General features: G+C 38.2%; 1 protein-coding gene across 1 annotated transcript; it reads left to right on the plus strand.

Annotated features, from left to right (window-relative positions):
- Positions 1–8,610: 8,610 nt before the first annotated feature.
- LOC113083323 (C-type lectin lectoxin-Lio2) lies at positions 8,611–9,777 on the plus strand (the record flags this gene model as incomplete). Its single annotated transcript, XM_026254477.1, has 2 exons — positions 8,611–8,962; positions 9,138–9,777. Coding segments are annotated over 2 exons (717 nt in total), but the record flags the coding sequence as incomplete, so codon positions are not given.
- Between the last annotated feature and the right edge of the window lie 4,382 nt (positions 9,778–14,159).

Here is a 14,159-nt window from a genome sequence, read left to right on the forward strand (position 1 = left end):
CTGATTGGAATTCATTAACACACACACACATTTCACTATCACATCTGACGTTTACGAAGTTTTTGTGAATCAGGAGAAGAGTTTTCGGGAAGTTCTCTTTACGCGCAAATCACTCAGATATTTACTCGTATATTTACGAATGTTTCATGAATGAGACCCATTATTACAGAACTGTGTGTAATTAAACACATTGACTAATTCGGACTCAGTGCATAATAAAATGCATTGCTAACCTTATATATATAATCAGAAACTTATTTGTAGTTATTCTGTAGGTTTGTGTATCTAAAGTGAGATTACATTTTTTTTATGAATGGACATCGAATTATGTGTAGAGACTTACACACGTTTAGGAAACCTTAAAGTTCACTAAATTGTGAAATATTGAAAGGGTTTGTAATTTTTATTGTATTTCTAACAAATGAGATTATTATGACCAGGTTAACAAATTTGCATATTTTGAAACACTGCTCAGAATATTAAAGCTGATCAGTTTTTCTTCTTATATCTTGAGCCCTAATAATAAAAGTCTTTCTTAGACAAAGTTTCATTAACATGCAGTATGTTGCATTACACTACACTACAGCACAGAAGTCTTATTTTACACCAGGGTCACACTTTCAGATGCTTTGTAAAGTTAAAAACTAACGTACTCTTTTTTGCCACTGTTGAGAGACTGACCCCTGAAAAAGAGCAATCTTGATAACACCATTTTGAGCAATTTTAGACCAATATCTAGTCTTCCTTTTATAGGCAAAATTATAGAAAATGTAGTTTTTAATCAACTGAACAAATACTTGAACTCAAATGGATATCTGGACAATTTTCAAACTGGTTTTCGACTGCATCACAGCACAGAGACAGCACTCATTAAGATAATAAATGATATCGGTGCTGGCATTGCTAGATTTCAGTCCTGCGTTTAACACTGTCATTCATAACATACTACTAGAGAGACTGGAAAAATTGGGTTGGGCTTTCTGGGATGGTACTCAAATTGTTCAGGTCATACTTAGAAGGGAGAGGCTATTATGTGAGTCTAGGAGAGCATAAGTCTAAGTGGACGTCCATGACATGCGGAGTCCCACAAGGCTCAATTCTTGCACCGCTCTTGTTTAGCCTGTATATGCTTCCACTGAGTCAAATAATGAGAAGGAATCAAATTGTCTATCACAGCTATGCTGATGATACCCAGATTTACCTAGCCTTATCTGCAAATGATTACAGCCCTATTGACTCCCTCTGCCAATGCATTGATGAAATTAATAGTTCGATGTGCCAGAACTTTCTTTAGTTAAACATAGAAAAAACTGTCATTGCATTTGGAAACAAAGATGAAGTCTTCAAGATGAATGCATACCCTTGACTCTAGGGGTCAAACAACTAAAAATCAATTCAGGTGTGATTCTGGAGACAGACTTTAGTTTCAGTAGTCATGTCAAAGCAGTAACTAAATCAGCATACTATCATTTAAAAAACATTGCAAGAATTAGAAGTTTTGTTTCCAGCCAAGACTTGTTCATGCCTTTATCACCAGCAGGGTGGACTATTGTAATGTGCTTCTCACCGGCCTTCCCAAAAAGACCATTAGACAGCTGCAGCTCTTCCAGAACACTGCTGCCAGGATTCTGACTAGAACCAGAAAATCGGAGCATATCACACCAGTCCTCAGGTCCTTACACCGGCTTCCAGTTATATTTAGGATTGATTTTTACTTTTACTCGTATATAAGTCACTAAATGACCTAGGACCGAAATGTGTTGCAGATATGCTCACTGAATATAAACCTAACAGACCACTCAGATCATTAGGGTCGAGCCAGTTAGAAATACCAAGGGTTCACACAAAACAAGGGGAGTCCGCCTTTAGTTACTATGCTGCCCGCATTTGGAATCAGCTTCCAGAAGAGATCAGATGTGCTGAAACACTAGTCACATTTAAATCTAGACTCAAAACTCATCTGTTTAGCTGTGCATTTATTGAGTGAGCACTGTGCAATGTCTGAACTGATTGCACTATATTTTCACTGTTTTTTTTTTAATGTAAAATCATTTTCTAACTGTTTTAGATTCATTTTAAATAAGTAAATTTTTTAATATCATTTTAAAAGTTTTAAAAATGCTTGTTTTATTCTTCTTATTATTTTTCTTCATTATTATTTTACTTTCTTTTATGTAAAGCACTTTGAATTACCATTGTGTGCTAAATATAATGTACTATATAATGTACTATATAATAAACTTGCCTTGCCTATTTTTCAGCTTTGAAAATAGCTGGACTTTATTATTTTCCACCTCCTCAAAAAGAACTGCAATTTAATGCTTTGGAAATTTGGGATTTCCTGTAATTTTCATTAACATATGGCTGAATGGCAAGGAGACTTAAATAGGAAAACATTAGCAAAATAAGCAACAGGTGTCCACAACAGTACATCACAGTTTTTTTTTTCAAAACCCAATTTTTTTCAATTGTGGTTAAGTAGCCTATCAATATTAAATAAGAAATAGTATTTATATGAAATTGTGAAATTATTGACATTGGGACCAGTAAAGAGCACATTTTAACTCTGTGTGTGTTTATAATGTATTGCCAACAAATGAATGATTCGTTATTATGTAACGTAATTTCAAAAGCGTAATTCGAGTCGAAGAAAAGAGAAAATAAAACCAAATTAATATAGGTGGCGGTATGTGCTCATGCCTCCAGTCAGCCATTAGATCGAAGAAGAAGAAGAACGACACCTCAAACCATCGTAGTTTGAACCATGGATCTGCGACACAGGTGATATGGTTTCGGTAAACACAGTCGTGACTAGCTCGTTCATTTCCATAACGATTCATCGTGCTGTGGGGGTTAATCAGCGAGTTGCGTGGTTGTACGGGAACCGCACCCCAGGTAAGAAGCAGCTTATTAGCCTACTAAATTACATTTGACTAACCTATTATTTTTTCTAAGCAAATATCTAATCACATGGCCTATCCTTTGTTTGTTTGGAGCAGATTCTTTTAAACGTATGTATTGTAACAGTTAGAATAGATATGTCACATGAGAAGTCTTTAGGCTTTTAATTAATAACAAAGGATCATAATGAATTTAGAATGATGTCAGATTTCACAAAGTACTGCAATTACTGAGCAATTTTTTACATTCTCTTACATTTATTACAATCCACTGATCAGTCAAGATGCATTTATTTGTCATTTCCATGGATAACACTGGGGAAACTGGGCATTGAAATGCTTGTGACGAGGCTCAGACATACAGTGACAATAAAAGGACATAAACAGACATAGATGTACGTGGAGGGCACTGAGATTTTAAGTGACTTCAGTGACCATAGGTGGAACAGACACAGACAGAACATTACATAAAAAAAGTGGTGTAAGATAGCAATAAAGGTAGACGGTGTAAGAGTTATAAGTAGTCATAAGCAGTCCTGAGGTACTAATATAAGATTATTGGGGTAGAGCATTGTCTAGAATGTCATTGTAGGGTGTCACAGAGCTACATGACAGAAAATTAAAGTGGCAGTGCAAGTACAATAAAAGCTAAACATAAGGGCAGCACACTTTCCGATTTTGTATTTCCGAGTAGAGCAATGAACAAAATGTCATCGTAGAGTGTCATAGAGCTACATGAAGGAATATTTAAAAGTGCAAGCACAATAAAAGATGAACATAAGAGGTTTTAGATGAAGGATATCTGCCTGGTGGCTTGAAGATAGAAGCTGTTCTTCAGTCTGGTCATCCGTGATCGGATGGATCGTAAGCGTCTGCCAGATGGCAGTGTGGCAAACAGGTGATGAGCGGGGTGAGTGATGCTGATGCTGTTAGCCTTTCTCAAGCAGCGAGTCTGATAGATGTCCTGTAAGGCTGGGAGTTTATGTCCAGTGATGAGCTCTGCTGTTCTCACAACTCGCTGCAGAGCTTTGTGGTCCAAAGAAGAGCAGTTGCCGTACCATACAGTCATGCAGCTGGTCAGAATGCACTCTATAGGAGGATCTTTGTTGACATCTTTGTACGCATGCACGAGTGGTTGTGTGGCAACAAAACAAACAGTATGGTGGGCACTTTAACATCTGAAGACCGGAGGAGGTTTGGAGAGAAGCTCAAAATTTGTATTGGTGACAAAATTGAAGTTATTCAAAGCCCATATGAGATCTGGGATGACAAAAAACGTTGGTCCGACTCGCCCGTGTCTTGGCCACCAATCTGCTGGGGAGACATTTATTCTTATTTAATAGAAACCCCTGGACCCTTCACTCATGAAAGATTAAATGCTTTCAAAAGTCTGGAGGCTTATGATTATTTTGTTTCTCGCAAAGTTGGGCCGATCTTTTCTGCCAAACAGAAAGCAGTGATCGTGCTAAAAGCAGAGGTTAGACCTGGCCAAGCAGAGTCACAGTGTGATTCGCATCTCCCGTGGGTGATCGCCAAAGGGAACGGCGAAATAATCACTGCTCACTGCGACTGCAAAGCCGGATAAGTCTTCATTGATCAGTGTTCTTATTTACTTATTTATTGAAAATGTAGTGACTGATAATAGCCCATTTTGATGTGAGGAACATAGTCTGGGTGCTGTGGATCGCGGTTTGGGACACCTGAATCAGAACGCGAAAAGTAAACATATGACTCGGTTGATTTTGAGTTTTATTTATTAATTTTTTTATTCAATCTTCTATAAATACATAGTCACTAAGACTTATCATGAACAAAATGTGCCTCACCAACTCGATCAGAAGCTGCAGGAATCCAGGCTTTCTTCGGAGCGTCCAGGTTCAATCGCCTAATTGCACGCAACCTTTTCTTTCGTTTTTCGGAGGGAATTCGAAAAAACTTTTTATCAGGCCCCCAACGAGCCGTACAATCGACCACACAGCAAGAGTGAACCATCCTCTTCTCTAAATCCTCCTCCAAACGTGCAAAACTATCAAATTACAGGTATCTAGCGGTGTTTCTTGCCACACGACTCCCATGATGCAACGCGACAAACATAAACAATGACGTCACAAAAGACCCGCTTATAGAGCAACGGTAGAAATTTGACATGATGTAAAAGGAGATGCCAAACTTTCTCAGCTTCCGCAGGAAGTAGAGATGCTGACGGGCTGTTCTCACTATGGTTTCTGTGTATGCTCCAGGAAAGATCTTCAGAGATGTGAATGCAAGGTAACTTGCAGCTCTTAACTGTCTCTACTATCTCTCCATTGATGTGAATGGGAACATGACCCTCTCTCTCTCTGAATTCCTGGAGTCCACGAGCAGGCTATTTCGGGATATTTCTACCAAATGCTAATCACTGCCACCTGCTGGAAATGGCCGGAGCATAGTGTCTTTAGGTTGCTGAATTGACAGCACATTCAAACACTGGGTGATCGCCAGAACACTTCAAAATGAAAGCTCAATTACAGCGGGCCTTTTTAACACCTAGGATAGTTGTACCATCAGCGAATTTGAGGATGATGTTGGAGAGCAGTCCATGTTAGCAGAGCAGTCGTAAGTGAACAGGGAGTACAAGAGAGGACTGAGTACAGATCCCTGTGGGGCACCAGTGCTGAGTGTATGTGAGAAGGATATGTGATTGCCAATTCTAACCACCTGGGATCTACCAGTCAGGAAGTCCAGGAGCCAGTTACACAAGTGACTGTTAAGACCCAGATCTTTTAGTTTGGCTATAAGTTTGGTAGGGATGATGGTGTTAAATGCAGAGCTGTAATCAACAAACAGCATCCGCACATAGGTGTCTCTTCCCTCCAAGTGTTCCAGGGCAGAGTGAATGGCCATTGCAATGGTGCCATCAGTGGATCTATTTGACTAGACGTTTGAAGCACTTCTTGATGACTGATGTCAATGCTACAGGACATCCTAGTCTTCTTAGAACTAACAGATAAAACCAACATTTCTTCTTTAGCTTGATTCATCACACCATGTGAATAACACTAATACCATGTATTAAAAAATAAGATTCTGGTTGAAAATAAACTAACCATTGCCTTCAGTGTTAATCTACAATTTTTATAGTCATGAACATATAGAAAACTCTTTGAATGAGAAGGTGTGTCCAAACTTTTGGTCTGTACTGTATGTATGTATATATATATATATATATATATATATATATATATATATATATATATATATATATATATATATATATATATTATTTCTGTTTTGCTGTAGTGTGTCAGTAGTAAATATCAGGATGAAAACATCCAAAATATACATTTAAGTGTTTATTTTATTGCACATTATCCATTTGTGTCTGTAGATTTTAATTGTGATAAACATCTTTATTTATAAATAAACACTGAAATGTCAAAGGAAATTACATAAATTTTGAACCTGACTTTATCCAGTGTTCAGATATTTTGTTATTGTTTTTCCTTTTCTTTTGCAAACTAATGCATATTTAATTAGATAAAAGCTAAGTGAAACAATAGTTAAGAAAACTAATAGCCTGACTATGTCAGACTTCATGCTTCTGCTCAATTCCAGTTCGCTTCTGTACTCTACGAAGCAAAGCAAAGCAAAGTAGCAGAGTTTGGTATTACCAGGCTAGGAAACGAAAAAAAAGTTAGCAATCAGCTAGGGGAGTATGGTGATGTATATTAGTTAAACTTTTTAAATGATCATAACTTTTCAGATAAATTCCTCAAACATTAACTTATGAAGTTCAAGATGAAGTGCATTAGTTGAAACACACCAGAACTGGACATTGCCCAGTGCATTTGAATATGGACACATAATATATGATATTGATATTTGACTATGGCAGTACAGTACTTTTATGCAAACATTGGATGGATGGAAACAGGCGATGGTAGTCAGGAAGTAGTACGTATTTTTTTTCTCAATTCAAAACTGCAGATTTGAATTTATTGGTTTATGGAAAAAGCATAAAGCAATGTCTGCACTGCTCAGCTTTAAAAGACAACTTGATGTTTCTACAATTTAGTATTTTAGGATTAATTATTGTAACTGAAAATCATTTTTAGGTCAGAGCTGACAAATCAGGTCTGTTTAAGCCCACTAAAAGTGAAAGTGATGACAACCTTAGGGTTAGGAGTCAAACTCTTTAACCATTAGACCATGACTTTCCCAAAAATGCTTCAATGCAGACACATTAACACCAGAGTCTCTTTGTTTTAGTCTCTATGGTCAAAAAACATTAAAATGACACGGATTAAATAAAATAACATTCATCTTCCCCGCTACTGTAATGTACTGTACAGTTTGACTAAAATGCTATGCATTTATCCCTAGAGCTTGCTGGTGCTAAATTGAGGTAATTTTTAAAAAATAAAGTCCAAATATATTATTATTCAACCACCTAGATAGATTATCTGAGGAAAAAAGAAAGGATGTGATGTTCAGGACATAACTACAGTAATGACTAAAGTAGGAAGTGATGTCTTCTGGGGGCATTTGGCCAGGGGTGGTTTTACACCACAGGGAAGGTTTGAGAAGAAGAAAATCATTATAAACAAATAATTATATTTTCCTTATCATATTCAGTATTTCCTTATTGATAATTTAGAGAAAACCCAGGTATTTTGACAGTATGACATATATATATATATATATATATATATATATATACATATATATATATATATATATATATATAATTTAATGATATAGCCTGTATAAAACTGCAAAACAAACATTCATCTATCAGTACTTTTTACTTAAGTACATTAGAGCCCCTTAAATATATTTTTAGTTTAAGACATACCTCTCTCTGTATCTCTCTCTCTATAATTTTTTTATATATATTTTGCCTGATAGGTGAGCTTTTGGAGTATAATTTACATTTAAAACACATTAATTGTTCTTGTCTTTATATTGTAAAGGCACTTTATGATTGCAGAACTATACTGTAAGTCAATTGATTTCCATTTAGTGTATTTTATGTTATGTGATCTGTTTTTCTGTGGTTTATTGGAAATCAACAGATTCTGTGATTAACAGCAGAGACAGGTTTAAACACACTGAGCATCACTATGACCTCGCTGCTTGTGCTGCTGCTCCTCTGGGGTGAGTATTTAACTTTGTTTGAAACATAGTTTGCTTGTTTGTTGTCCTCATGAGACGCAAATGGATTTGTAATTTAATTTGATTACTTACTATTAAAATGGCACATATGTTTTCCAGCATGTATTCCATTTGATGGTATTGTGCTAAAAACTGAATATTTCTCCTCAGCTTTTCCTCTTTCAAATGCTAAAGGCCGACTAAGAGAATTCCAACTAATAAAGGATAACTTCACCAGAGTTGCTGCAGTGAATGCATGCAGAACAAACTACACTGACCTCGCCACAGTTTATGACCAACAAGACAATATAGACTTAAAGACACTGCTCATTCATTTTACTGAAGGATCCAACCCTAGTGGATGGATTGGTGCAGAGATAGGAAATGGCAATAAGAAATGGTCAAATGGTGATGAGGTCACATATGGCCGAAACTTTACAAGTTATACGAATTCACGCTGTTATTCTATGAAGGCAGATGGAGACTGGGAAATTGTCATATGTACTTTGATAAGACACTTCATGTGTTATAAGCAAGGTAATGAAATACTAGCCTGTAAATAGTTAAATATACGTAAACAAAATATATTACATATTCTTGCATCCATACAGATGTTGGGCGAGTGTTATATAAATTAATCCTTCAAAAGAAAACCTGGTTTGAGGCTCAGCTGTACTGCAGAGAGAAACACACTGATTTAGTCAGCATCAGTAATGAAGAGGAAAATAAACAGGTGCAGAATGAAGGAAAAAATAGTACTGATCCTTTCTGGATCGGCCTGCTGGAGGACAGTGTGCAATGGTCTGATGGAGGACAATCTGCTTACAGAAACTATACAGAAGAACAGAGCGAACATTATATATTTTTGAATCAAGATGGAAATTGGAGTAAAAGTGAAGGCGGCAATAATCGATATTCCTTATGCTACAGTAAGACAAGACAAAATTCTGATTTATCACAATATGCCCCTTAAATTCAAGGTATTTTTTTTTTTCAAATATATTTATTTTTTTGGAGGGTTGGGCAGAATTCGACATTTCAAAGCCTTCTTTATGTTTCAAGGAATCAATGCATCTAACTAATATTTTTTTTTCTTCTATTCAGAAAGTTTCATTCATGTCAGTTCTTATCAAATGTCGTGGGAGGAAGCTCTGGATTACTGCAGCAGTAACTTTTCTGGACTACTGCGCATTGAGTCAGAGGATGATCAGATAGAAACGGAGCGAGAGCTAAAAAGACAGAATATTTCAGAGCCAGTGTGGGTGGGGCTTAGACAGAGCCGACTTTTCGGATTCTGGATCTGGTACAATGGGCTCAGTGTGGGGAACTGGACCAACTGGAAAGGAGGAAGTCCACCAGAACATCAAGTGTCCCAACACTGTGGTGCCTTAGAGAAGGTGAAAGGTCAATATAAATGGTGTGATAAAGACTGCAGATCTGAATTTATAACTTTATGTGAGTTAAAGTAATATACCTCTCTGTTATGCTCTTTGATTTATCGTATTGCACAGTTTTCATCGCTCCGAATGAGGAAAAAGAGCTCTTGCGTTCAATAGTAAATAGTGGCATCATTCATCTCTTGTATAATAAAGCTTTTATAGTTAGCACTAGAAGCTAGTTGGTAATGCTGTACCTGTAGTGTTTCTGTTGCCTTTTTCATGTTTATCTCATTGATTCATTCATTTTATGATTATGTTGTAAACCTTTATGCCTCGTACCGAGAATTAACATTAAAAGTTTTTCATGGACATTACACTGAGTCCTTTTATTGTGTTGAAAGTATTTGCATTTGCCGAATTTGCAAGTAAACCAAGACATGCAGCCAGTTTAATAATATCATGAATGCATTAATTGTGATCTGCAGCTCTGTTGCAAACGTAAAACAGTAGACCTGTGCTAAGCGTCACATTTCTGAAGAAAAAAGAATTCTGGATACTACACTGACTACAGTATTTCATTTAATAACTGGTATAAAACGGTTGTTAATTGTAACCCAATTTTACATTCAAAATACATTTCTGAGAATGTATATTAATGTAAAAAATAGCAAGAAAAAAAAAATGGTAACCTGAAAATAATAAAGTTTATTATTGCACATTAAACCTTTTAACTGTCACCCTGTCCTGTATACGGGATGCCTACATTTACTTCACTATATTACAATTAAATCGAATCTAATCTTGACAAACTATATATCGTTGGGAAGGTCTAAGACTCCCAAATATATATTTTAGCAATGTTTTTTGTTAAAATGTATGTAGAAAAAGCAATAGATTCATTTATGACAACAGTGCACCCTCAAAAATCTACATTATAACAGGGGTTCTGACCTTTGTTTAAAAAAAAAAAGACGACTTTGTTGCCTTTTTCTCCATCACACTTTAGAAATGATCAGAAATTATATATCACACTTTCTGAAGTTAAAAACTCCTTTAAAGCTCTGGGGAGAGGGCTGTGCATGTGTGATGCTGGTCTGTGCAACAGAGACCCTAAATCCCATTCTGCAGACTCAGCACTGCACTTATTGTCAATCCTGTATAACGCTGAGGCAGTAGAAAAGATGTGCTTTGATCACTGTGATTAAATAACACAAGCAAGACATTTTACAACCAGCCTAAGTCTCCTGTGTGAGCGAATACAGAAGCATCAGTCATGTAGAGAGCAAACTTGGCCAGCGTCTGTGATCCATCATAACTCTTAACCCTCATCCAGTCCCTTTCATGGGCTTTGCTGTTTTTCCCATCTTGAGATCACAAAACAGAGCAAAGAAACTTCACTAGCTCTTAGCACAGTGTCTCAACACACCTTCATCTGTTAATGGCCTCAAAACACGTCAAAATCATAGACTGTAAAAAAATATGGACGTAGTGTCTGTGACTAGACTCCTCAATAGCGGTTTTAAAGCCTAAAGTATGCAGAGCGGTCGGTCGCCATCTTAGCAGCGCATCATCGCGCGACTCTCCCGGATAATCGAAAATGGGCAAAAAGGCGGGAGCTGATTGCTGAAGCCACGCCCACCTAGCGCAACGGCATTGTCAGCAGCGGCAATCCACCTGTCACTCAAGTGACCACGCCCTTAATTATGCAGAACTTTAAGGCTTAATAAACAAAAGGAGGGTAAGATATGTTGTTGGGGTCATCAGGTGGGAACCCTGCTTCATCAACGTTTCGTTGATTTAAGCCTACAACGTCTCCAGCAGGGGCGGAGCGGGGGGGTGGCTAATTGTCGAATGTTTTGTCAAAAGCCCCGAATCTTTTAGGTTTTTACAAATAATTTCAACTTTGTTTAATTTCCTCTCAGTCTTTCTGACTGGAGCGGCAAAAAATGAAACAAAAGCACATACCATGCGTGGTGGCGGACAGTAATGCATCGCGCATCATTCAGTTTGTTTGCCAACTGCCAATAAAGACTAACGAAGAAGAATATAAATCTTCTTCGTCATTGTCATCAGGGGCTGGCGGGCTATTGTTACTATAGTTACTACTATTGTTACTGGCGGGCTACTGTTTTTCACCGGCTAACCGGCTGAAGTTATGGACAAAGTTTTTTATACGGAACACTAACAATAAACCTCACCGGCCAGAGAGAGATTCAGAAGCAGCGTCAGACGAACTGCGGACAAGTGTTACAGGTTTGTGAATCCGTGACTGTATTGCTGGCTATCTATTATCTCAAACAGCATCCAAAATAGTGCATTTAGCTGACGTATTGGGGGAAAAAATCTCCCCGGGGGAGTTTGCCCCTGGACCCCCCTAGGTTTGGGCTAAGCCCCAAATGTTTACATTGTCTGCCTCCGTCTCCCGAAGGCTCAACAGTGTATCCAGCGTCACATGTACACCCCCCCCCCCCCCCCATGCCATGCCCTCTATATCCCTGATGGGCTCTGCATGGCAGGGGCGTCCTTCTCCCTGAGTTGGGCCTAAGCCTGACCGCATACCATCTGTCTCTACCATACTGCCTAGATGGGGTCCTTGCGCTTGATCCAGAGCCAGTTATTGCTTTTTTCAGCAGCACTTGATATGGACTTGATGGCCTGTTGAAGAGAGCGACCCTTCACCCCTATTTTTTTCAGCAATCTGGTGGTATATGTTGCAACAAATGCCCTACATCCCACCTCTACTGGAAAGATGCTTGTCTTCCAGCCGTTCTTGGATGCTTCAGCTGCCAGGTCCGAATATTTGTTCTTTTTCCTCTCATAAGCCTCTTCACCCCCTCTTCCCATGGTACTGTTAATTCGACAACATATACCAGCTTTGATGTTGGAGACCACGGACCATGTCTGGCCGGAGTGTTGTAGCCACTATTTCTGGAAGCTGATTGCGCTGATTGCAGGAAGCTTGCATCTTTAGGTGTTATAGGAAGCTCTGGATGTTAGCCAGCTGGTACAAAATTCGTGAAGTTGCCAATGTTTGTGGGAGGTTGTTTGTGGTGGTTCGTTTCTGTTGTAGTATTGATGCCAGCTCTCTAAGTACTTGGTTATGTCGCCAAGTATAGCGCCCTTGGGTGAGACTTGTAGTGCAGCCTGATAGAATTTGCCTTAGGGATGCAGGTACTTGACACAGGGAACAAGCGGGATCTTCTCCATACCACTGTTTCAGATTTTGAGGGGATGTTAGCAGGTCGTATGTGGCTCTGATGACAAAACTCAGCCATGCTCCATCCATTTGCCAGATGTCACGCCAACTGAGCTTTTTCTTCTCCAGGCCCTTCCAGTTGGTCTATTTCTCCTGCTTGGCCATTGAGACAGCTTTGGCATGTCGCTCACCCTCCTCCTGTCTCCTAACTTCTTCTACCACTAGCTGTCTCTTCTGCACTGATGTTGCTTAGAGAGGAGTTTTTGGGATGAGTCCGAACCCTGCCCTCCCATGCTGTACTTGTCCAACCACATCTCTGAAGTGAAGCGCAGACTTTGCACTCTGAACAGCTTCTGATGGAGTCCACTTCCTTCCCGCTACCACCCGGGGGGCTGCTGTTCGAATGACTGCATCCTCGGTTTCAATCAGGGTCATGACGAGCCTTGCCTTGGTGCATTTGAACTCTTTAACGATCCCTGTGATTGGTAATTCCAGCTTGCCATGTCCATAAAGTCCGACGGAACTTAAACAATGTGGAATTCCCACCACTGCTTCAGCTGTGCTCTTATCACCCGACCCAACTTTTCAACTTTGGTGATGGGGATCTCATACACAGTTAACGGCCGCAAGAGTCTTGGGAGTATGCCAAACTGAAAGCACCACACCTTAAGTTTTCCTGGTAACAATTTCTTGTTAATACGCTCCATATACATGTTGATATCATTTTTTTAGATGTCCAAACTGCTCAGTGCTCATCCCTTTGAGAAGTATTAAATATTAAAATAAGCTATTAATTTACCATTTAATGCAAGACACAAGCAAAAGCATTGTTTTTTTCCTTCACTGGTCAATTTCGAGATGTGTTTGGGTTTTCGGATGTTATTTTAGACTACAATCAAAATATAAATTTTTGGATGAAATCGTCCAAAATATACATTTAAGAGTTTTTTTTATTGCATTTTCTCTATTTGTGTCTGTAGATTTTAATTACGATACACATATTTATATATAAACACTGAAATGTCAACTAAATGGCATGTATTTTGAACCTGGCTTTATCCAGTGTTCAGATTTTTGTTGTTGTTGTTGTTGTTCTTCAGCAAACTAATGCATATTTAATTAGACAATACCTAATTTACAATTTTTTTTGCAATTTGTATGTTATCAATCAGCTAGGGAAGTATGGTGATATCTATTAGTCATCATTACTTTTCAGATAAATTCCTCAATCATGAACTTATAAAATTTGAGATGTAGTGCATTAGTTGAAGCACATCAGAACTGGACATTGCCCAGTGCATTTGAATATGGACACATAATAGATGATATTGATATTTGACTATGGCAGTACAGTAGGCCCTACATTTATGCAAACATTGGATGGAAACATGCGATGGTAGTCAGGAAGTAGTGCGTTTTTTTCTCAATTCAAAACTGCAGATTTGAATTTATCGGTTTATGGAAGAAGCATAAAGCAATGTATGCACTGCTCAGCTTCATGAAGTGTATGCGTAAATATGCAGAGATGACCGTCAAGCATTTATTTACACA

This window comes from Carassius auratus, unplaced genomic scaffold (assembly GCF_003368295.1).
Source record: "Carassius auratus strain Wakin unplaced genomic scaffold, ASM336829v1 scaf_tig00037769, whole genome shotgun sequence".
Lineage (NCBI taxonomy): Eukaryota > Metazoa > Chordata > Actinopteri > Cypriniformes > Cyprinidae > Carassius > Carassius auratus.